Source organism: Ooceraea biroi, chromosome 5 (assembly GCF_003672135.1).
Source record: "Ooceraea biroi isolate clonal line C1 chromosome 5, Obir_v5.4, whole genome shotgun sequence".
NCBI lineage: Eukaryota > Metazoa > Arthropoda > Insecta > Hymenoptera > Formicidae > Ooceraea > Ooceraea biroi.
In genome coordinates, this window is record NC_039510.1 from 4871630 (window position 1) to 4894874 (window position 23245).

Genomic DNA, 23245 nt, shown 5'->3' on the forward strand with positions numbered 1-23245 from the left:
CTCCGATAATTATCCGGTAATTAATCTTCATAACTATCGTTACATTATTTCAAGGATATACTGCTGCTACCAGCGAGCTGATACTCTCCTGTCTCATCACGCATCACGATTACTGTCCCCATTCCATGTTACGCACTATAATTCCCTAACAATGTATCCCTAGCTGGACGAGGAGGATCAGGAGACAAAGAGGCTTCTATCATCAACAAGGGCAGCAACCGGCACGCGCGGCGTGATGACGCTTACGGCGGGGTGCTGATACGAACGAACCCACCCACGGCTCGCGACGCCCGGCGTCGACGTCGACGTCGGCGTACTACGACGACTCAGCGAGTCAGTCAGAACACGCGGTACCAACGGCGCGTACGGTTGCTTTCGCGCCTTCGTCATCGTACGTCTCGTCTTGCCGACCCATTCGCGTTCCACGTGATCCCCACCTGCCATCCCTGATCGTGTCGATCGCTCGGCCTCGATCGCGCTCGATCACGGCGGCGAGATCTCGCCGCGCCTTACGGAGCAGATGCCGTCGCTGAGGACCTTCCGCATCGAGTTCGACCGAGCGGGTGCGACTTATTCGCCCGGTGAGCTCGTCACCGGCAACGTGATCGTCGATCTGGCCAGGGAGAAGACCATCAGAGGTAAAAATCCAGGAGCGATCCACGCGCGGCGACGAGCACGTGCATTCTCGCCGATCGAGACCTACGAGTATCGAGCGATCGCACCGCCGGCGCCGCGACGCAGGAGCGTCGGCGCCAGTGAGAGCGTCCCGCCGCCCGCCCAAGTGCGCGCGTGTACGTAAAAACGTGCGTGTGACAGTGTGCGAAAGCCAGTGCCGTCAAAGGGACGCCGTTGCGGGGGATCGGGATGCATTGTCGCACGTGGTGTACGAACATCCGAATCGGAAAAGAGGAGTCGGAGTAATCGAAGAGTTTAGTTTAAAATATGGAGAGGAACGAGCAGTGGCGTGTCAAAAGAAGGAGTTTAAGGAAACTTTGACGGTTCTTCATAAAAAATGAAGAACGTAAGAGAAACCTGATTTAATGAGAAAGTTGATTAATTCAGTACGATGAATTCAGACTTAATTACCATTGTATCGGAACACGGCGGTTTATCGAGTTAATCGGACGAATTAACACGTTTATTACACAATCGATTAAATGCAGTTCATGCAAATAGAAGATTTCTATGCGGCTCTATAGCACAGTGACATACGTGTCATCAATGTGCATTTGATCTAACGACGGGAGAGATAAGATATTGATTTCATGTTCTCCTTCAACTCGAACGTTGTCAATCGAAGAATAGGGCTCTGTCAGCCACAAAACGGCCCTGTGGTACATAGTCGGTATGACGTCATTTAGCAACATAAACTGGGGTCACATGTGCGAAACGTGACGCGACGCGAACCGAACTGCTCACGTTTCTCGCCTAACAATGCTGCGAATGAAGTTATGAAATATTTATTTCGCATCGTCACTTTATAAATTTAAAATCCGGGGTAATCAGAAAAATTGCACATCGCGTAAACCGACCGTAACAAATGTCGATTGGATGAACAGTCCATTATCGATTTACCGCATTATCAGAAACGACGCCTGGACCGAGATCGAAGAGTTCACGCAAATAAAAACTTGATGAAATTATCTCGTTACCGCGTGTACTGCAATAATGAAGTCAGGGAATTACCGTTAAATATATCATATTTTGCGATTATTCTGAGTAATACATTTTTATTATTTTGAAAAATACCGGCTATTTCGAATACGATATTTCAGAATAAATCACGATATCACAATTGGAGTAATAACGAACACATCTTCGCAAAATTAATCAGACACTAGCGCGTTCATTAGAAATTATTTTATTTCGTAGAGCGTCGAAGGTAAACGTATGCATCTCGCAATATCTACCCACAGAACGGTAAACAGTCTAAAGATAAATTTATCAGAAGAAGAGTTTAACATCGTCCTTCGTCGAATAACGTCAAACCGCTAGAACAAGCGCAAATATATTATATTAATACCAGGTCGCACTTTTTTTCATTTCCTTTTTTTATAATTATGTTTTACATACTCGTCGTGACTAGTTTATGTAATGCATTTCTATGTAGCGCATCTATGTACGTAATCCATTGATACGATCTCGATTGACACCAAGCCTCGCGTGATGTGCGTTACATTGTATAATTTGCGAAATTTTCCTATGTATGTCATGAGAAAAATTCCCAGTGTCTCTCGTATCGCCTTTCTAAATATTCTTAACGAAAACATTTTGGATTGATTCGTTTCTCAACCGCTATATCATTTTATAATTAAAATTAAATTTTGGAAATCACACATTTTTCAGATTTATTAATTTTCTAAACTGTTTTAATCTTACTAGATGCAAAACAACGCAGTTGAAATTGATCGCTACGACCGAACTTTGATGATTGAATTTGCTTCAATAATTTTGCTCTGAGAGATAGCGAGACGTATCATTTTTTGAACACGACGCGTCGTTCCAATAAGAGTCTGATAAAAAGGAAGGCATCGATATTTCTCATTGCAGCGCTGAAATTGTCATTCAAGGGGGAAGCCAACGTCAGCTGGGAGAGAAGAAGAACTACCAAGGATTCCCAAGGACACAGTCACACCCACGTTGATCACTACCGAGCGAACGAGCAGTATTTTAATCTGGTTTATTACCTGCTGGGGGACACAGGTAATAACATATATTCGCAGGATCATCTCTGCGTTATCGAAAAACTGTGTTCCGAACGGTAAACGAATATATACTTCGAATAGGTAATTCGATAATTTAACGATCGGATCTAATTTAATCGCCGACGAAGCGTCCCTCGACTTTACATTATTAAACGAAACGCCACATCGATTTCAGCCGATGAAGTGCGAATGCCAGCGGGGTTCCAGAAGTACCCCTTCAGTTTCTCGCTTCCCCATAACATACCGTGCAGCTTTGAGCACGCGGATGGCTACATCAGGTACACGACGAAGGCCGTCATCGACAGACCATGGAGATTCAATCACGAGTGCAAAATCGCGTTCACCGTGGTCACGTCTTACGATCTGAACGCTCACAGCCAGCAATGCGTAAGTAGAATCGACGTGACGTCGACAGACTCGTATGTTTTATCTACTTTGACATGTCGATCGTAAGCCAAAGTAAAAGTGTACGAACGAAAACGAATCGATGAAAACCGAACTCTGTTTTCGCTTAGCTTGGCCTAGACGACGAAGTGACAGAGAGCTTGTGCTGCTTCTGCTTCAACATGGGCTCGATCAGGCTGCGTATCAGAATACCGACGACAGGCTTCGTCCCAGGACAATCGATAGAGACAATGATCAACCTTGATAACACCAGTAGTGTCGGCGTGACGAAGATCTGCTTTAAGCTGCAACGGGTAGGTTTTCCCGTGATGATCGTGACGTCGTAAAGCAATTATTGCGATTATAGAAACGCTTATAGTCCGTCCGTCTAATATATAATTCGATTCGTCGAAATAATTTCTACCGATGAATTATATTAATTATATTAATTATATTAATGAATTATATTAATTATATTAATTATATGAATTATATTAATTATAATCTTCTTTACTTAATTCCTACTTTTTTCTTTTTGTCAGTCTTTGGTATTCCATGCAAAGATACCGTACAGCACGACCAAGACGGATGAGGCAACTGTGAAATCTGAAGCGAGCATGGGACCGTTCAACCAACATGTTGACATCGTGTCACGATTGCAAGTTCCGCCAATATCGCCGTCTCAATTGGAATACTGCAACATCATAGACCAAAAGTACAGCTTGCGCATCACGATTCACGTCTCAGGAATGTACGTATTCGTTCTTTAGACAGTTTAGACCATCAAAATAATTAGGAAGAAAAAAAGCGAAATTATATAAGATAAAATAACAATTTTATCTTACAACGCGCAATCAGTTTCACAATGAAGTGAAACTGATTGCGCGTTACAAGAACTTCGAGCTCCTCTCGTTAGTTTTTTAATTAATAAACTATCAGAAATTACTATCGACATCGAAATCCGCAACATTTTCACATTGATCGACGATTCGCTGAAAAAAATCGATTTATTTTCTGTGACAGGCATTGCAGCATCACCAAAACCTATCCGATCCTGATCGGGACCATCCCCCTACGCTTGACGATCCCGTCAGCGACGGCATTGCAACCTACAGCTCCCATAATGCACTATGATTACGATCCACCACCGCCAATGCCGATGGCACCACCGGAGTCTCCAGAGTATTTGCCACCAAATGTGCCTTATCCACCACGAACTTATGGCTTTTCGAGTCAACCTAGCACCTCGACCAACCAGTGGGACATACGTGAGTAGAGATCTTTCTTTTTCTTTATAAAATCGACGTTTCGACAAATTATTTTTTGTGAATAATTTCTCTTCGTATTTAGACAATCATGAGCGATTTTTATTTCTAGCGCCGCCGTCGTACGAGGAATGTATGCAACGAGCGGATAGCATCAAGGATGACGACGAGTCTAATTACGTGCACGGCGCCAACGAGCCATTCGCGCCAAGATATCCGGTCTTTAATTTCCCAGCGTCACGTAAGTATGGAATGTCACCGTTAAACGTTTTGTATCAATTTTAACACGACGCATTCACGTGCACTTTCGATATTTTACTCGACAGATTCGCCCGGATCCGGAAAATAAATGAAGACAAAGTGAAACTTATGTCATCTCATCGAGCAAGCTACTTTGACGCGTTTGCTGAATCGAATGAAGAAACAAGCATTTTTCTTCACCAAGAGTGCGGACTCTGATCGCTTCTACCTCACGATGTCCGACTGTTTAGTTTTTTTTACAGTAATGTGATATCGTGTATATTTTTATACATTATGAAATGCTCTCTACTATTGCAAATCGTACGTTACGCGGAACGTATGACAACTTTCGAATACGTGTTTTATTGTTGTATTAATTTACAAAGTACAATTAGCTCACTGGAATGTTTAAGGAATTTAAGGGAAGATCGAAGAACAGGAGTGCAAACGGACACTCAAAAGGGTGCAATAAAGATAATTGTACGAAAATGGTATATTTACACAATTTATTTTATATCTCAACATCATCATATCATAATCATCATCGAGTCATATAATAGCAAAAGTAACGTTCAATTATTACAATAAGTAATAAGGAGAAAAAAATTCTTCGAATTTCGGCAGGAACGGACAGCACGAAAAAGAAAGATGGGAAACGCAGGTTGGGGGATTCTCAATAGATCGCGCGATCCAATCAATCAGGAATAAAAATTCGGAATTTCGAGAACGTGGGACACGGTGATCGGAGATGGAGCGAGGAATGTAAACTAAAGAGGAACAAGGGCTATGTGACATGTGATCTCGTGAACTTAGCGTGAACTCCTATGCGAGAAGGCTCTCTCTATCCTACAGTATATTAATTGTACTCCAAATTTTTACAGCATTCGCAAAAATGTACACGGCACAGCTATTCACACCCGCAGCCACCGAATGCCCGGCGAAACGTATCGCTGTATGTAGGAACTGAACCCATCTGTCTCTCTAGCGTTTCGACGCAACGCTGCCCTTCAATATTGCAAAACGTTGAGAACTCTCGATGTCGCACATGTTGCTGTCGGATGGAACTGCGAAGGATCACAAGACTCTATGACACGAGAAACGGATTCGAGCGATTGAATTCTGCCGAAGGAAACGAGAAAGCTATTCTCTCGGGCTCGTGGAATTTATCTTAACGCTTGTGGCTCGCGCGTAAATGGTCCCGTTGATTGTTGGAACTCGATCCCGTCGACGCAAACATCAGATTTGAGAACCGATGGTCCACTTTCACGTGGAGTCAAGTTTGACACGATTCGCGGCTTTGCAGCGTCGGTTCGAGGCGAACAGTTCGTTACGAAGAGTGAGTGCCCTGCGGTGGAAACAAACTCTTCTCGCCTTCGCAGACATTTGAGGCAAGATCGGATAGGAAACGATGCGATTCGTGGCGATTCGATGGGATATGACTGATGCGTGAACGTGTACGATCCTAAATCGGTATGTTCGATGTACATACGTAGAAGTTTTACTCGTGCTAATTCGGCGTACGATTGAAGCAGAGGTCCGGAAAGGGGTGGAACGAACTCGCGCAGAGACGATGAGGAAAGCTCGCTCAAGGAAAACGACGGGATCAGGGATTGTGGAGTATGGACTCGTTTAACCGATTACTGAAACGGGACTAAAGCTCGTCGCGGAGTCACCAAAAGTTGCCGATCAACCAAACCGATCAAGGTACTTATCAAGGTATAGAGTTCTACGCAGGCAACGGAAGTGGAGAACCGCCTCTCCGGAACCAAATCGATCGTTCTTTGACTCGATAATGCTTCCTGATTTTCCTTCCTGGGCTCTTTTCTCCGCGCGTCCTGGTTGTTCGGAGGGGGGAAAAGGAACTCTGTGCGCTCCGACTTTACAAAAATTTACTTCGCATATATTACAATAACCTTCCCTCAAGATTCAAGACATTCAACCATTAATATATTATTATCATAAATAAATTTGGTCTATATCGGTAATATTGTGAATACGCCGGTACAAATACTGGCAGTATTTGGTTAAGTAGAAATCATGATCACTAGAAGAGGTAACTCGTACTCGGGGGTCGATATCATGCTTGCTGTTACGAACAATTCCATTTCGCATTTCTTTTTCTTTTCCTTTTTACATCCCATGCCGGAATCCAGAGACATTTTCGTCTCTCATCGCGGACACCGACGGAAAAGCAAACGTTACATGTTAACAGTGTGGACACGCGCACGTTACTACTTCCAGTAAACCTGATTTGATCAGATTTCTCAGATGATTTGCCGGGAGAAGGGTGTTTTGCAGATCTATCCACGACGAATGCAGAACAGAACCGATCGGACGATGATGCAACGATTCACTCTTCGAAATCCGCACGCGATTTCGCGCAAGATGAAATCATAACAACTACCATCTATTTCTTGCGATCAAGATATTCCACAGATAAAGAGCACGCATCAATATCTGTGAAGACACGAGATTCCTGTCGGCAGAACGCTGCCGCGATTCTTTAAGGATTTCGTGACGAACAGACGGCGAGAGACAACGATGCTTCGTGAACAGATCTGTCGAGTAGAGAGGAAACCGATAGGTAGGACGTGTGCTATGGAGTCAGGTAGATCGGCATGAAAAAACGGGCGTTGTACAATACAGGATGGCTTGGTGCATCCTCGTGTATCTGCCGACTGATCCATCAAGACCGCCGCAATATCAGCGTGCATCGTAAACTATCGCGACTCACTCGGTGCTTCGCGGCGCATCGCTTTAAAAAAATAATCAGTTGTTATTATTGTTGTTGTTGTTGTTATTGTTGCCGCCGCAACGCAATGTGGCGCAATGGGTTCAAGACAAACATCAACATCTCGCCTCCTATCTGTATGCACGCATACGATACAATACAGTTTTTTAACGTTTCAACTGAGATTAAGGAGAAAGGCATTATATATATTACATCGCCACGCCGTGTGTTGATCCAAGTCATGAACCAGAGGACCTTGAGTCGTGCACACGCAGTGTCTTGTTCATCCTTTTTACATATATCTATATTAGTATATCGTGTGTGTATGTGTGTGTATAGGTACGTGTATGTGTAGCGTGTGCGTAGTATGTGTCGCATTTTGTGTCTCACATGTGTTTCGCGCAATCACTTTACATTATTACACTGTTTCTTTTTTTTCATCAGTCCACACGCTTTTCAAAGACCTGCAAAGGAAAATTCAGAGATTTGCCCAACTTGCATTCTTGCTGAACGACGACGATGATTAAGTCTCTACACTGCCATGCCATGCAAGACACATACACACACAAGACGACGACGATGATTTTTTTCCTGATTGGAATTCTCGTTGGCTTCCGTTTCATTCACGTGTACGCGATGCGGCATGCAGCGCGTGGAACGATTTCTTCGGCGCCGAAAGTAAAAAATAGATTGGTGCACGGGATCGACAATCGGACGATCGACTTGAACAACGAACTCTCGTGCGGCGGCAAGCAGTGTAAGAGAACCGTGCGTGCAACCGTCCCCGAACAATCGATGCTGCTACTCAACGAATGCTGCGACACCCGGCCAGGCGCGATACCGCTGCCGGTTTTGCGGTAGGTCGTGCGCGACGCGAATGAAAAATCGCCGGCGCGATCACGCGTGGGAGAGAGAGGAGGACTGATCCGCGATGAAGAATCGTCGAACGATTTGGAGGTAGGCAAGTTACGTGTAATGAAGATTCTCGGTCGAGATTTGTCAAACGAATGAAAGCGTCGGGGCATACCGTGATCGCGTGCGTGTCTTTAACCTTCTCTCTTGATGGCACCGGGCGCTTCGGCCAGTCCTTTGACCTTGAGCCGATCTGCCGTTTTGAGGAACGCCGGCAGCTGATCCTGGGAGACGTTTACCTCCCCCGCGTACATGAACTCCAGGATGGCTTGCAGGTGGCTGTATGCGACGTCCTTTAGAATTATTATCGGATGCTTGGACGGATTCTCCTGTAACATGCGAAACGAGCAGCACATTAGTGGCAGTAGCAGGTCAAAGTGGTTCGGTCGGACGGGAGCAGGTACCCGTAGACCACGACGATGAATCGTGACGGTGGCAATGTACCTCTAACAGGGATTTGAAGTAAGGACTACAGGCGGACAGGACCATCTTGTGGGCCTTGCAGGTCTGACCGTCGCAAGCCAGTGTCACATCCGTGAAGCTTTTCTCGTCACGCAGGTGCTTGAACGACGACACCATGTTCGACTGGAAGTCGTTCCACTTGAGAAAAAACTGCTGCTGCTCTCCCGCCATTGTGCGCGCCGAGGTTGCCCTATAACTCCTGCGTACCTGGGCAGTCTGCGAAAACCAGTCGCATCCAGAAACGTTAGTCAATCGGGAGGAGACGAATCTGGGGTCGCCTGAACGCGGAGGAGCAAACGGTGGATTTCCCGCGCGCCCCGGAGGTCTTTATAGGTTAAGCCAGAGGATGTCTCGGTCGAGCCGAGCGAGCAAGTAACGGAACGGGCGAGTAGAACACGACTATCGACTAAGGTTTCGCCGCGAAGCGGAACGCATCGTCTCTTGACGAGGCTCGGGTGCGAAGTTCGCGAAGGGCACGCGGAAGGCTTCGCCTTCGGCGTGGCGCGCCTCGTCAAAACAACGACACGCGCGCGTCCCGAACGTCAAAGAGCCGCTCGCCGGAGAGCCGTCTCGTCAAAGGGCTGTTTCGGTCAAAGGGCACGCGCGCGGGGAGGGCCCCGCGCCGATAGAGCGTGTCAAGGCGGGGGCCGAACCTCGCGATTCGTCTTGCGGGCAACTTCACAACGCGGACACGCGTCGCATCCTTACTTCGCGTCGTCGACGGGCCGCCGAATCCTGGACGAAACGGCGACGTGTTGCCGATGAGACTTAGCACCCCGTTGGAGAGACGGAGACGTTGAAGGGTGGGACGAGCAGGGTATCACACGTATCGAGAGAAATACGCAGCGCTGAAAACTTTTTCAAGCGCGATCGCCACGGATTTTTTGTTGTTGCTGGTGTCACGGCGAGGCGAAATTCGGCTGGACTCGAGTCTTTCCGATGACGGACGATCGCGTACGACTGTCGCGCCGAGCAAAGCGCGGTGATTGGCGCACGCCCCGTCAGATGACACCACCGACACGATCGCGCCCTTAAGTTTGACTCGTCCTTAGAGACGCCCTTGGTTGCCCCGCGAAGGGAGTCGATGTAATCGTCGTGGGTGCAGTAATTGCATTCTCAAATTTCACGCGACATTCTTCGAGATTTCAGTTGAAATTAAATGCGACTTAAATGCTGCAACGTAAATGTTGTAACATATTTTAATAATGTTTTAACGCCAGTGATAAGTCGCGATCGTGTACATGAAAAGAGCATTTACAACTTTACAAATTTACAAGTTACGTAACACGAAACTATCATAGTTACCATTTTATCTCCGTAGTCTAGCTTGTTGGCTGGAATTAATCCACTTAATACCTTCTTGCGTCAAAAAAAGAGATTTCACGCGTAGAACGAAACTGCTTTTACTCCGAAAAGTGGGAGGCAGCCGAACTTAAGGGGAACGAAAAAAAGAGCGAACAAGAGATAGCGTGTTATTCGGGGTCCTTTTACTTATTCCCGTTTTGTAATCCGTGACTGTTATGTAATACATGCCGTACAGCGGCACGTACATGAGACGCGAATTAGAACGCACGAGATGCTTAATTAGCGATCGCCGAAAGGACGTTAATGCGATCTAATCTCGGTGTTAATCGGCGCGCAAAGCCGCTTCTGCTTTTTTCCCCCCTCTCTTTCTCTCTTTCTTTCATGCCTTGAAAGCGAATCGACAAGAGTGTCGACGTTGACGACGACGACGACTCGCTGATATGCAGAAATCCGTCGCTCTCGGCCCGCGCAATTAATACACGTCAGCGTGCGTTGGCTCAACGCTTAGATCAACGCACGCGTAACTACTATACGCGCGCGCACTGATATGGAGATAAAAATTCACATTGATAAACAATCAAACATGACGCCACAATGATTCGTCTATTCGCTCGCCACGTGCGATCGCGAGATGCGTCTGCCGCAAAAATCGAAGAATTATCCGCGCAGATTAAGTTAATGTCGATTCGGCGATAACGTCAGCAGAGCACGGACGATTAAAATGATTAAGACATTTTGGGATATTCTCCGGAAATGAGGATAAACATTTTGGAAATCGACGACTGTCAATAAAGAGCGCATCAAAATTTAAGTATAAATAAAAAAGCAAAATGCTGGTCAGCATTAATAAAAATAGCCGCAAAGTCCGAAGGATAGAAAGATCTGGTCCTGACGGCTCGTTTACCGACGTAATCCAGTATAGAATCCGCGTGACGAGAGCGATTCGTCATTATGGATCACAGATCAGTCTGTGACTTCATGTTTGAACATGATCATAATTTCTTTGCAAAGCCGGTTTATTATTATTACTGTTATCTAATTTATTCAATGATAGCGTTCACACAGGACGATGCTGATTTGCATAAGCAACGAGAAGAGGATCGCCTCAATCGCAAAATCTCACAAAAATTTCGACGAGGAAATAAATACAAAGTCCCGCAGGAAATCCTGCTCAATCAGTTACCATCGATTGCGCAATATCGTGCAAACGACGACTCGACTTACTGTCGACTATGATAGAGTACATAAAAATAAATACCGAGTACCGCGATTGGCGCCACGTAATAATAAAGTCTGGATGTGCGCGATACACGTGGTGTCAGGTATGAAATACGACTTTGCCAAAGGTATACCAGGTTGGACAGTAATTGGACATGACATAGGTACGCAGCCCGGAGACTCAAGTTTGACTCAAGTTTGACTCAAGTCCGATTACTTCACGATTCAATCATCGTCCATGCGGTGGCTGAGGAATCGCGGTTTGCTAATTGCACGAGCGGGAAATCCGTCCACTCGATTGAGGGGAAGACTACCTTTCGTCTTGGTCGCGTCGTCGTCGTACGCGAGCGGAAGAATCAAGAGCGGAGAATCTTTCCCGTCACGCGGAGCCGTGACGAGATCGCGCGGCGGGGTGAGGGATGGCGAGGAAAATAAAACCAGAGTGAAAAAGGGACAGGAAGCAAAGGGAAAACGGAACGACAGACAATCGAAATGCTGCCGGAGACGTTGAGAGGGAAATATAGAAAAAGAATGGAATCAAAGGAGAGTGTGTGTGAGAAAGAAAGAAAGAGAGAAATAGTCGCTTGCAGATAGCGAACGGAAAAAGCAAGAGCGAGATGGTAACAGAGACAGAGGGAGAGAGAGAGGGGGGGGAGAAAAAGCAAGAAAGAAAACGGGGCTCGGAGGAGGGCGAGGGGCGGAGAGACGGAGCGAGCGGTCGTAGCGAGCGGAGGAGCGCGGCGTGGACGCGCTTCGGCGGTCGGTCGGTCCCTCCGCGGCAGCGGTCGGTCCCTCCGAGAGAGGACCGACTCGCGCGGTCGGATTGTGGCGTGCGCGCGGGGCGGGAACGAGAGGAGGGAAACTCGGCAAGCGGGCGCAAGCGCAATGGAGTGCGGAGCGACTCGCAGAGCGTGCCACATGAAAGCTTGCGACATGCCGCCGAGGCGCTCAGTCGCGCGCCAACTCTCATGCGAGGTTCGTCGTTGCTTCGGGTCCCCTCTCACGTGCTCATTCCCTCGTACAATCACGGTCCCGGCGACGGTGTGTATATTCCTTCGTAGTGCGAGAGAGAAGGAGAAATAGAGAGAGAGAGAGACGGGCGTGCAGAAGCGGATACGTACGCGCGTGTAGGCGTCAGTAAACGGCGCGTCGACGCGAGGCGGAACACGCGACCAGCCGCGAGCAGGCGACTAAAGTTAAACGGGAACGACGTCGTCGCCGTCGTCGACAGACGGAAACCGACGTGGTACCGTCGTCCTCGAGGTCCCGGAATACAGTCCGGGTGCCATTAAGTAAGTAACTTGGAACGGTGTCAAGAGCCAGCGACGCGCGGTTTCGGCGAAACGAGGCTCGTCCGTTGTCCGCCACGGTGACGGTGTGACGGCGTTGGATCCTCACCGAGAGCAGTTGTATCCTCTCCTCGCCTCCTGTCGGCTCGTCTCGGACGACGTAGTACACGCTACGACAGCCGAAGGAGAGGGAGATTAGAGCGTGCGATACTTAGGCGGACGAGCAGAGGTAGTGAGTCGTGGAACGTACGTGCGGACAAACAGACGGATACATCGACGGACATAAGAACGGTACAGGTGGTCGTGGTGAAGTCGCGAAAGGATCTCCAATCTGTGATGTGCGAATGAGCGATGGAGTCACCGGTCATGTACGATTCCGCGGCCCATCAGGCCCAGGCACAGAGTGCGGCCGATCTGAAGAAGTCGCAGGTGCTCAACAACAACACTAGCAATCAGAACAACAACGCCGCAGCGAACAACAATAACTCCACGCTGCAGGTCAACCACAACCACAACCAGCAGCAGCAGAACAGCGCGGTGGTGAGCAAGGTGTCCGCCAGCAAGGCGACCCTGCATCAGCAGTACGCGGAACATTGCGCGGCCGCGGGCGAGCTTACCGATCTCAACACGCCGGAGATCTCGTTGGATCTCCAGCATCTGATCGACGACAACCATTTCAACGACGGTCTCCTTGACATGTTAAACACCAACAACGGCGTCAAACATGTCAGGAACAGCGGTTACGCGCGTACCACGCTCGCCTACATGCCGCAGCCGGTGCACAGCGGGGCGAGCTATCATCAAGGCAGCAACAGCTGCAGCGACAGCAACAGCTCGAGCTCGGAGTCGCCCAGCATCAAGGAAGAACCACTCGATCCGACGGATTATCGACGTCACTGCCCACAATATCCTCCCACCGGCTACAGTCCGGTGACGAACAGCCCGTTCGCCAACGGTGGACCGACATTCACTACCCTTACGCCGTCCACGATACCAGGTGGACATCCCGGCGCGCCAGTCCATCAGCCGCCACCACGGGGCGGGCCGATGAAGGGCCCAGTGATGGCCCATCAACACCACGCGTCCGCTGCTAACGTCGCCAGGAAACAAAGCAAGACCGTCGACAAGGCGAGCGACGAGTACAGGCGGCGGCGGGAGAGGAACAACATAGCTGTGAGGAAAAGCCGCGAGAAGGCGAAGGTGCGGTCGCGCGAAACCGAGGAGAAGGTCAAGATGCTGGTGAAAGACAACGATCTGCTGAAGAAGCGGATCGAACTGCTCACCGAAGAGCTCAACGTGCTCAGGTCGCTGTTTAGCAGCGTCGGCGTCGTGCCCGAACAGCTGCACCGCGAGATCTCCAGGCATCTCGATCAGTTCCAGCAACACGCTGTTGGGCCCATGTAGCGGTAGCATCGACAGCGACTGCGGTAGCGGCGGCGGCAACCGCGACAGCAGCAGCGACAGCAGCATCGTTGCCGCGCGACCATCCGGCGACGTTGCTGATAGATCCGGGACTCGCGTCCCTAGCCTATCAGGCTGACCCGATTGCGAGGCCGAAGCCAAGTCGCGTCTTCTGCTTCATCCCCGCGCCTCCCCGCGAACGACGACGCTCTCTGCGCGCATCTCCCGAGGAAATCGTCTTTCGTCTCGCTCTCGCGCGTTTTCCTGTATCTTCTTCTCCTCGCTCTTGCCTTCTGCTCTCGTCTTCTGCGTCGTTCTGTATGTCTCTGCTCGGAGCGCGCGCGAATCGGGCGCACGTGCATACGCTCGCCTTCGTTCACGTCGGGAGACGCGAGAGCGAGAGGGAGGAGAGTCGCGTAGGCGGGCGACCGAGAAAAGCGAGATGTTCGAGCTTGCGTCGGCCGGAGAACGCACTCGGCGGATCACACGTGCAGGAAGAGAAGCGTCTCCACCTGCGGGACAAACAGCCCTTCGTTCAGGAAAGGAAGATGGAAAGGCATGTCGAACGAGGAGATGAAGAAATGAAGCAAAAAATATATATTTCTAACAGCAAACCGCGATGAATTAATCGCGTGGCGCGTAGATAGGCCCACTGTGTTGCGGATCCTCCGAAAGAAGGAAAATCGGCAAACAGTGCGAAGAAAAAAAAGTCTGAAAACCTTCATCTCTTCTCTCGTTCATCCGCCTCGTTCTTTCTTCTATCGTTCTCGCTTGGCGTCTACTTAGGAAAGAGAGGATTACGCGAGATCGGTAGTCCATTTCCGGATTTCCAGGCTGACATGTGTCCTCCTCTCTTTTCGGACGCGCGGAATCGCGACGCGGCGATGCGACGACACTCCGACGAGCGAATCGCGCCACCTCCGATGATTCACGCGAGAGAATATTTTCTCATCTTAGTTGTATACTGCGTTTCGCATGTACACATGCACGGGACACATACACGACACATCCACTCCACGCGCAAGAGAGAGAAAGAGACACGTACACATATACATACAAACACGGCGTTGTATTTAGATATTCGGTTCTTTAGATAACGTTTAAATTAATGAACTTAGACTATGTCCGATTACCAAGTACCTAAATAAAAAGGAAGAAAACAGAATCGTCATAATCAAGACACGGCGATCTGCAAAGTGGCTCGAGAGGCCGACGCGACCAGCTTCCCTCAATACATATTTCGCTCCTGCGCTCGCGGTGTCCGATGAAGCATGGCCGAGCGACAGAACCGAGCACTCATACACATCCATACCCTTGTATTATATAGTTCTTATTAATTTTATTATTATTATATTCGAAATGTATGTACATAAAATGCTAATATATTTTGTTAGAAGAAATGCATAGAGAGAGAGAATTTAAAAATAAATGAATGCGTGAGTGAGTGAGTGAGTGAGAGAGAAAGAGTGTGAGAAACGGCCGTAAAGGCCGAGAGAACGGTCAAAAGCAAATGTATGCGTGCGTTATGTGAGGCTGTGTAATATGCGTGTGCAATACCGCGTGCACGAATGTATCAAGAAAGAATAAAAATGTGAGAGAGGAACAGAGATGTATTGTTGTAATTGCATATTTTATTAGATATTGACGAGAGAAAGGACCGGATTACCTGAACATTTCGTACAAGCGTGCGGTTGCAATTTGGAACATTTCATCTTCGCGATCGCGATATATGTAGAACGCCGAATGCGACAACGAGCAGCAGTATAATTAGTGTGTTTTCGTTCGCATGCGTGCGATTTTATGAATTGCGCGGTGATAGCGGCACGCGCTATCATACGCGTGTGTCGGTACGCGCGGCGGGTGTAAATGCGACATTGCACGCGTGCCTGCCTTTTGGTGTATGTGTCTGACGTACGACGTTAGGGTACGAGATTACCCCTGTCACGGTTGTCTATGCACAAATATATTTTGATATGAAACATATTTCTCAACTGCCTCCTTTCTTTCTTCCGTTCTCTCTTCACCTCTCAAATCCTCCCATCGCTACTACGTTTTTCACTCGCATTCCTATTTTAAATTTAATCTTGACGCGCTTAATGCCTTTTAATGAATGAAGTTACTCTTCCGAGAAATAAGATAACGCCTCCTCGCCGTAATTCTGAAAATTTAGGATTGTCCGTTAAATCCCGCATTGAATGCTAAAACTATTGCGTTATGCAGCTACTCGGCTCCCTCTCTTTTCATGAGAAAAAAATCATCTGTATACTAAAAAAAAATTTTCAGCATAAATATAATTATACAGACAATGCGAGATATCGCTATCGTAAGATCAGCGATTAATCCAAGTGCTCGAAAAGGTTCAATCGGAGGTGTCACGGCAAGCGATAAAGAAACCGCGTACGTTATCGCGTTCTGGACCGAGCTGAACGACGTCACGTGCGCGACCGAGGCGGGAACGAGTTTTGCCAAAGGGAAATTTCTGCGGACTCGCGACACAAAGGAGGGACAATGGAGTGACCGGTCATTTATCCGCCGGAAAAATTTGCCGGCGCACGTACGCACACGTACGAGTTTTACGCGTAGCGCGCGAACGATCGGCGCGGTACCGCGTGCGGCGCGAATGAGTCACGAGATAAGTTTGTTGTTAGTCAGATTAAATAGATTAGCTGCACATTGTGACGAGCGTGACGCGAGTTGCAACGCGCCCCGCGGAACAGGATACGGCGTTCCACGTGTACGCGCGGTCGCACGTGCTCCTCGCCCGCGTCCCGAATCGCGCGCGTCGTCCGCGCCGGCATGATTAGCAAAACGAGTTTTGCGCAATGCGAGAGACTGCAGCGCATCGGTATCCGACTGATCGAGAGTTCGAGCAGTGATGAGATGAGATCGGCGGAAGTTGCGGAATGGAGAACCGGAAAGTCCGTAAATGCGACGAAACAGAAACGTTTAAGTTAGCGGCTCGAGAATTGATTGTGATCATGAGGAGAAACGTGAATAGTATATAAAAAATGATGTATATAATGATATAATTTATATATATAATATGCATATATGTATAATATAAAATATAAGTAACATGTATACATGTATAATGTACTTATTATTTATATTACAATATATACTATACTTATATTATATAAATACGTTATAGTTAGAGAATTAAATCTGTATACATCCACTTGAAACGATTCAAGTCTGATTTTCGCCGCTCGATCAGCTATCGAAAATTATTCCAAAGAACAGAACTCCTTGAAAAATTCTTGATCCTGTGCTCGTGCACAGCGAACTCGCGTGATTTCACGGTTCGATTTGACGAGATTTCCGTGGGACAATTTATCGAGTTTTTACGTGACACAATGCGCGACGTCGCACGTGTATGCACGCAGGTCGCGACGCAGAATCCAGGCGTACGAGGAATGAAAGTGAAATTCGTCGGGACGCGACATATTCCGAAGAATCGGAGTCGACAATGATGCAGGAGAATGCAGAAGAATGCACGAGACGCATACGTTATTTAGAACGATGCAAGCGCAGCGTTTTAAAACGACTTATTATTGGAAAGGGAGAATGATACGATAATAATTTGATTCGATAATATTAGATTATAACACATGTTTGTTCCATTTTTTTAGCGTTTTTAATAACTATATTACAACTCATCATTAACACGTTCCTTGCCAAGCCGGTTTTGAGCCATTTTCAGGCTATATGTACGGTATACGTTATAAAGTTTGATAAATGTAAAAGTTATCTATTTTTTTGCTTTTTGTGAACTAAAATTTTTTTAGTAGAATAAATAATGATCCAACAAACTAACAGACAAACTAACAAACATCATCATAGAGCATGTAATAGTGATAAGCAACCTTAACGGAAGAGGTCACACAGAAAGAAAAATTTGTGCTACCGTAGCTAATCATGATTTGCTAAAAATTGTTTGCTGCCGTAGCTATAAAATTCTAAACTACAGCAAAATGTTTACTCTTGCAGCTAATGAATTAGGAGGAACCTTATCTAATAAAATAGGTATCACAGCTAAAATTTAGCTGTCCATATATTACGACTGAATTTAGTTACCACACGCAGTTTTTAGCTATGGCAGCTACTTTTTTCTTTGCATGCATGTTATTAGCGCCAGAATAGTGCTCCTTTCTTCGCCGACACTAATTATCAAAATACCTAGGAATGTACCGAAAAATCGATAAATAGCAACCAGAGAGACAAAAGATCTAGACAGAAAGTCTTGAACGTCCGCCGTGTGAAGACTTTTGTGTTCGCTCTTATCGCTGTACCGCTGTTCTCTGAATTTTATATCTTTATTTCTAATAAACTTCTGGACTTTCTTGTCTATAATTTTTCTAAATAATAAAGAAAAGTTTTTTATTTTTTCCCCTACAAACACTCAAAGAACGGGATGAATACATGAATATATATGAGTATGTTACAACCGAATATAAAGCACCAATTTATTTATATTACTCGACAGTAATTGTTCAACATGAATGATTCTAATTCTGAAAGACAATTAACTCTTCGATAAGCAGTCATGTGCAAGTGACTGTACACCTTCAAAGAACTTTCGAAGTTCACATCAAAATATTTTGAATACCTTTTGTGAAAGCTGGGTGAGCTTTCACATAACAATGATCTAATACATTTAATTGATTTATGTTAAAATGAACGCCAATAAACGCCGAGCTGTTGTAGATCAAGTCTAATTAAACTGGGTTAAAATATCGTATATTTCTTTTACTTTTGGCACTTATACTTTATTGAAAGTTTGAAATTTTATACGTCCGATAGAGCTTTTAATTCCAAATAAATAAACGAAAGCTAAATAAGATAAAATAACGAGTAAGAGAAATGAGAGACGGCAAGGTATTTCTGCTCACTCTTATCGATTAGATAAAAATCAGAAAGATACGGAAATCTAATTTGGCTTCAATGAATCATATCAGTAGACGATAGACAAGTATAATCGGAAAAGTGGAACATCTTTCTTTTTAAAACTTTCGAAAATCTTCTTTGAAAATTACTCAAGAATGCAAAGAAAATTTTCGATATTAATACTAAACAATATTAAAAATTATAATGTTAACATATTTAGCTCGATAATTTAGTAATTTAGCCCGATTCTTAATCTAATAAGCAAATTAGAAATTGTTGATTTATATTTTTAGTCGCTATATCTTGCTATTTATTTCCACTCCCTAATGATTATCTTTTTTATTGTTATTATTCTTTATTTTATTTTTATTTTTTCCTTTTATTCTCCAAGAAAATATGTTACCTCTTCGGTCTCAAGGCGTACTGCATTCTATGCTAGCATAGATTGTTTCTTGTCCTCGAAACGGTACGAAAACAGGCTCAAGCAAACCTACCTCATCTTCTATATTTCCCGATGTCCGACTCTTCTGCAGGCGCTTTGTCGCCGCGTTAAATCTCTGACATAATGCGCCAAGTTTTGACGCCGAGGTGTCTGCGTGCACGTGCCGTCGACGATTCCAGTTTTAGATACAAGCTGTGCCAAAATGCTTGTACGTGGTACCACCATTTTTCGTGCATTCCTCCGTATCGTGCAGCAACTTCTGGTACAACCAAGACGATAAGTCGGTGCGAGCATTTCGACCTTGCTAGCCAATGAATCACAACGTTGTTCCCAACGAAATTTATTGACCAGGAAACGTCGAGATTCACGAATCACGAACGATTTGCCAGAGCGACTCGTCTCGCTCTCGCGTGTTTTCGTGGCCGCCTGTCAAATTCGATTTAATTGAAATTTCGTCTCTGTCATGCGCTTTCTCATTACCGCCTCTTAAGTAATTACACCTACTCAGTCGCCTTAATCTCGATTTCAATTTATACGTTATCGCAGTCGCTCATTACTGATCGATTAAATCGAAATGTTGATTCAATTATCACGCGTCGTTTCGCATAATATTTCGGATCATCTCGTGTGCTTTATGTGATCAATTAATTTGACTGATGCAACGACCACATTTTTCATCGCGAATATTACCGGCGAGCCTCCTGTTTGCCGATCTTTTATTTCATCGAACGCTGAATATACGAGATCGGGATTAGCCTGTATGTGATACAATATCTGCCACTAGTATTCATTATCAGCATTTCAGTAGTTTCGCTTAATTCCTTATATTGACTAAACTCGGTACTCCACGTTTCGCCTAGTTACCTATGAAATTAAATTTCATTAAATCAATCCTTAATTGATGGTAATTTTACATACTTTCTTCTTTTACAGCTTTGTACCTGTCATCTTGTTATTGAGACTTTTCTGTTATCAATTGTGTACGTCATATGCTTTCTTAACTATGCTCCTATTATCAACTGATTCTTTATTCCATTTTCAGCGAACGTAGTGTGGTGCCAATTCGGATTATAAGAGAGAGAGAGAGAGAAATAAAAGGCAGCTACATTACTAATTTGCGCTATATTATCATACACTCTACTCCATGAGCATCAAGTGCCACTTGCATCAAGTCCATTTCAGCTTCTCTTACGCGGACGTCATATTTCGAAAACAGCATGCGAAATTCCGTTCAAACAAGAGATACAAGGAAACCAATATTTATAATTATTAAATAAATACCTATTAGATAATGTGCTAGCAATACTGAAATAAAAATCTAAAATTCCTTAAAATTGCTCGGGACTTTTCCACGCATTTAAACCAACAGTCTTGCGAGACCGCACTTGGATGCACATTCGGTCCAAGCAATTGTTCACATCCAAGCACCTTCTCGCACGAAATTAACATCGAGTGAATCAAGCCTAACCTTGAAGTTGCGATTCGTTCAAAATCAAACGGCGGCAGGGGATGGATCGGCGTTTCACACGCGCTAATCGCCGTTTCGCCAGCAGTTTCGCTCGAGCGAGACCTCGGGGGGGAAAAAGCGGACCCGATGAAGGCGCACCGCCAGCAATTCGATACTCCGGCTTTCCCGACCGTGTTTATAGAGTTACCTGCGTTTCTATCCTCTCCTATCCGCTCGCTCGTGATCGCCCGATCTCTATTCTGGCTGCGACGGTATATGGGTTAGGGCCAGCTCTGCCAAGACCGCCCCGCACCCACGCGCGCCCGCGTCCTCTCGCACGCGCGAACGAGAACGGGCGGGCGAGCGGGCGAGAGCTTGCATTCGCGCGGCGCGGAAAGGGAGCTGCACGAGTGATCTCCGCTCCCGGTTGCATCCCAAGAACCTCTCCACTAGCTGGTCCAGCTGCTAACATTGAGCCCGTGAAACGAGAGCGTCGTCACTGCTCGCCGTTCCGGGATCGTCCGGGAAAATGCCTCCGAATTGGTCACGTCACCGTGCAACCTCTTCGCCGGCATCCGTCGCACTGCGTATCAGGTCTATTAACTTCAGCTATTAATGTCTCCCCGGGACGCGACAAATGTCATTTATTATCAGCTATTAGCTGCTGAGATGTTGCACGCATACACCTAGGACGATCCAGTAGATATACTTCGCTTGATGTTGAAGAAATTATAAGATCAGAAAGAAGAAAAAGTGAATTTTTTTTGTTTGAGAATAGAAAAAGAATCGTCGCTGAGAGAACACATCGACTTGATCCGGATCGATCAAGGAAATTGGAGATAAAAAATCCACGTGCTTTTAAGTAAATTATAAAAGCGACGTAGGAAGTGTAAAATTCGGTGGATTTTGGAGGGCCGAATTTTGGGTCGACTTGTTGTTTAGCAGACGCGTGTACAATCGTAACTCTATCTCGAGACATAGTAAATGCCCAGGTTTATAGATCTTTCTGGCGCCTCTGGTTTATCGTTATCGCACGCACACTCACGCATCAATGTCTCACGAGCAACCTGGTCCAGCCATATAATCGCAGCTTTAGAGAATATCGAATTTATTACATTAAGCTCGAAATTTCAACTTTAATTCTCATATAAATTTATTAGTTATATGAGAGTTTTTCAGAAATTTATCAGAAGAAAACACAACAGGACAATTTAAATGCTAATAATTCGTCAAATATCAATTATAAAGAAGGCTCTCAAGAGCAGAGACGCTCAGGAAATGATGTCACAACGTCATATTAACACCCGGAATTAAAATGGAACATCGAGGATCGAAGATGTTGGATCACCTCCAGTCGCGTTCGCCGTTTTCAATTTGGAATATAAGTGCACGTAAAATTTTTTCGGCCCCATCATGCACGATTCTACTGGAGCTGGATGGAAAAGCATCTAACGCGACGTTAAAAGGGATCTGCCGTCGATCGGCATCGCGCCGGCACAGCGCTGCGAGCACGATGTGGGTGTGACCTGGTTTGCGAGAGTTTCACTTTCCTGTAACATCGTTGCACGGAGGAGGTAAGGAGGATTCGACCCCAGAGTTACGTCATGCATTGTTATGCCGGCCGTAACGGCTCGTAGTCGTACGTGCGGAACTCCGCGGGAATGAAAATCAGCAAAAGACAAAGAAAGAGAGACGGAGATAGAGACAGAGAGAGAGAGAGGCATGAAACACCGTCTCGCGTATCCCGTGCGATCGATCGTCGATTCCAATCGATGGACTTTGGCGATGCGCGTTGTATTATCACACGCGTCGTACATTTCGATCGCGCGTAGCGCGAAACGACGTCGTTTGATGAGAAATGATCGAGGAAATGATCTTGAAAGATCGCGCAAACCCGGGGATTCGATCCATCGGATCTTCCCCACGGACGTTCCTCCGCGATAGCCCGAGATAATCCTTTTAATTCGCCAGCCACGGGAAGGCACCGCGTCGAACTCGCGATGCGCAATGCATGCGCTGCTCTACGCGTGAGCGTCGACGGCTGCACGCATGCACGCATACATCCTCGCCGCGGATCTCCTCGAGTGCCGGAGTGGCGAGTATATAAAAGAGCGTTCTAGCGTGCGACCTATATATTCCACGCCTGCATCGCTATATTAGACGCGTACGACGCGTCAGGGACGCGCCTGAAAGTACGTATCTCTCTATCTCTCTTCCTCCTTCTTCCTCCCAGCTGCACCTGCTACCAATCAAACTCAAATTTGAGCAGCGACAGAGATGCTTCCATCATCCCCTTTGACGCGCGACCTATCCTTAAACACGTAATCATCATCAGCGCGAAAATGAATTCTCGCCACCGGAAAAAGCAATATCTGAAACTCGCACTTTCAGTTACTCGCCCGTCGAATGTTTATTAGCTACAACCTGGACACACTTCCGGGCGCAATGAAACAAAAATATCGCAGACACATCGATATAGAGCATGGACTGCATCCATATCTCCATCCATATCTAAATCGTGTGGCCAGGAAAAATATAAGAGATAGAGTGTGAAGAC

At 46.3% G+C, this 23245-nt stretch overlaps 3 protein-coding genes across 3 annotated transcripts; 2 read left to right on the top strand and 1 right to left on the bottom strand.

Moving 5' to 3' along the window:
• The first annotated feature begins 323 nt into the window (after positions 1–323).
• LOC105287604 (arrestin domain-containing protein 2) lies at positions 324–5083 on the top strand. Its single transcript, XM_011353233.3, has 8 exons — positions 324–638; positions 2551–2703; positions 2881–3092; positions 3221–3403; positions 3632–3840; positions 4113–4357; positions 4467–4595; positions 4681–5083. The coding sequence occupies exons 1-8, from the start codon at positions 521–523 to the stop codon at positions 4701–4703; spliced, it is 1272 nt and encodes a 423-aa protein (XP_011351535.1). The 5' UTR covers positions 324–520; the 3' UTR covers positions 4704–5083.
• Positions 5084–6466: 1383 nt separating this feature from the next.
• LOC105287605 (longitudinals lacking protein-like) lies at positions 6467–9646 on the bottom strand. Its single transcript, XM_011353234.3, has 4 exons — positions 9408–9646; positions 8682–8915; positions 8353–8566; positions 6467–7789 (listed from the first exon to the last, which is right to left on the bottom strand). The coding sequence occupies exons 2-3, from the start codon at positions 8868–8870 to the stop codon at positions 8372–8374; spliced, it is 384 nt and encodes a 127-aa protein (XP_011351536.1). The 5' UTR covers positions 8871–8915; positions 9408–9646; the 3' UTR covers positions 6467–7789; positions 8353–8371.
• A 2512-nt stretch (positions 9647–12158) lies between these two features.
• LOC105287603 (CCAAT/enhancer-binding protein) lies at positions 12159–15895 on the top strand. The gene has a single exon (XM_011353231.3). The coding sequence runs from the start codon at positions 12863–12865 to the stop codon at positions 13913–13915; it is 1053 nt and encodes a 350-aa protein (XP_011351533.1). The 5' UTR covers positions 12159–12862; the 3' UTR covers positions 13916–15895.
• Positions 15896–23245: the final 7350 nt, after the last annotated feature.

What these genes read in the sequence shown, in the direction of transcription:
- LOC105287604 (XM_011353233.3), top strand. Translation starts at nt 521, where the DNA reads ATGCCGTCGCTGAGGACCTTCCGCATCGAGTTCGACCGAGCGGGTGCG. An exon ending in ACGCTCACAGCCAGCAATGC is followed by an intron (nt 3,093 to 3,220) that starts GTAAGTAGAATC and finishes GTTTTCGCTTAG; the next exon opens with CTTGGCCTAGACGACGAAGT. An exon ending in CTTTAATTTCCCAGCGTCAC is followed by an intron (nt 4,596 to 4,680) that starts GTAAGTATGGAA and finishes TTTACTCGACAG; the next exon opens with ATTCGCCCGGATCCGGAAAA.
- LOC105287605 (XM_011353234.3), bottom strand. Translation starts at nt 8,870, where the DNA reads ATGGCGGGAGAGCAGCAGCAGTTTTTTCTCAAGTGGAACGACTTCCAG. An exon ending in ACTTCAAATCCCTGTTAGAG is followed by an intron (nt 8,567 to 8,681) that starts GTACATTGCCAC and finishes CGCATGTTACAG; the next exon opens with GAGAATCCGTCCAAGCATCC.
- LOC105287603 (XM_011353231.3), top strand. Translation starts at nt 12,863, where the DNA reads ATGGAGTCACCGGTCATGTACGATTCCGCGGCCCATCAGGCCCAGGCA.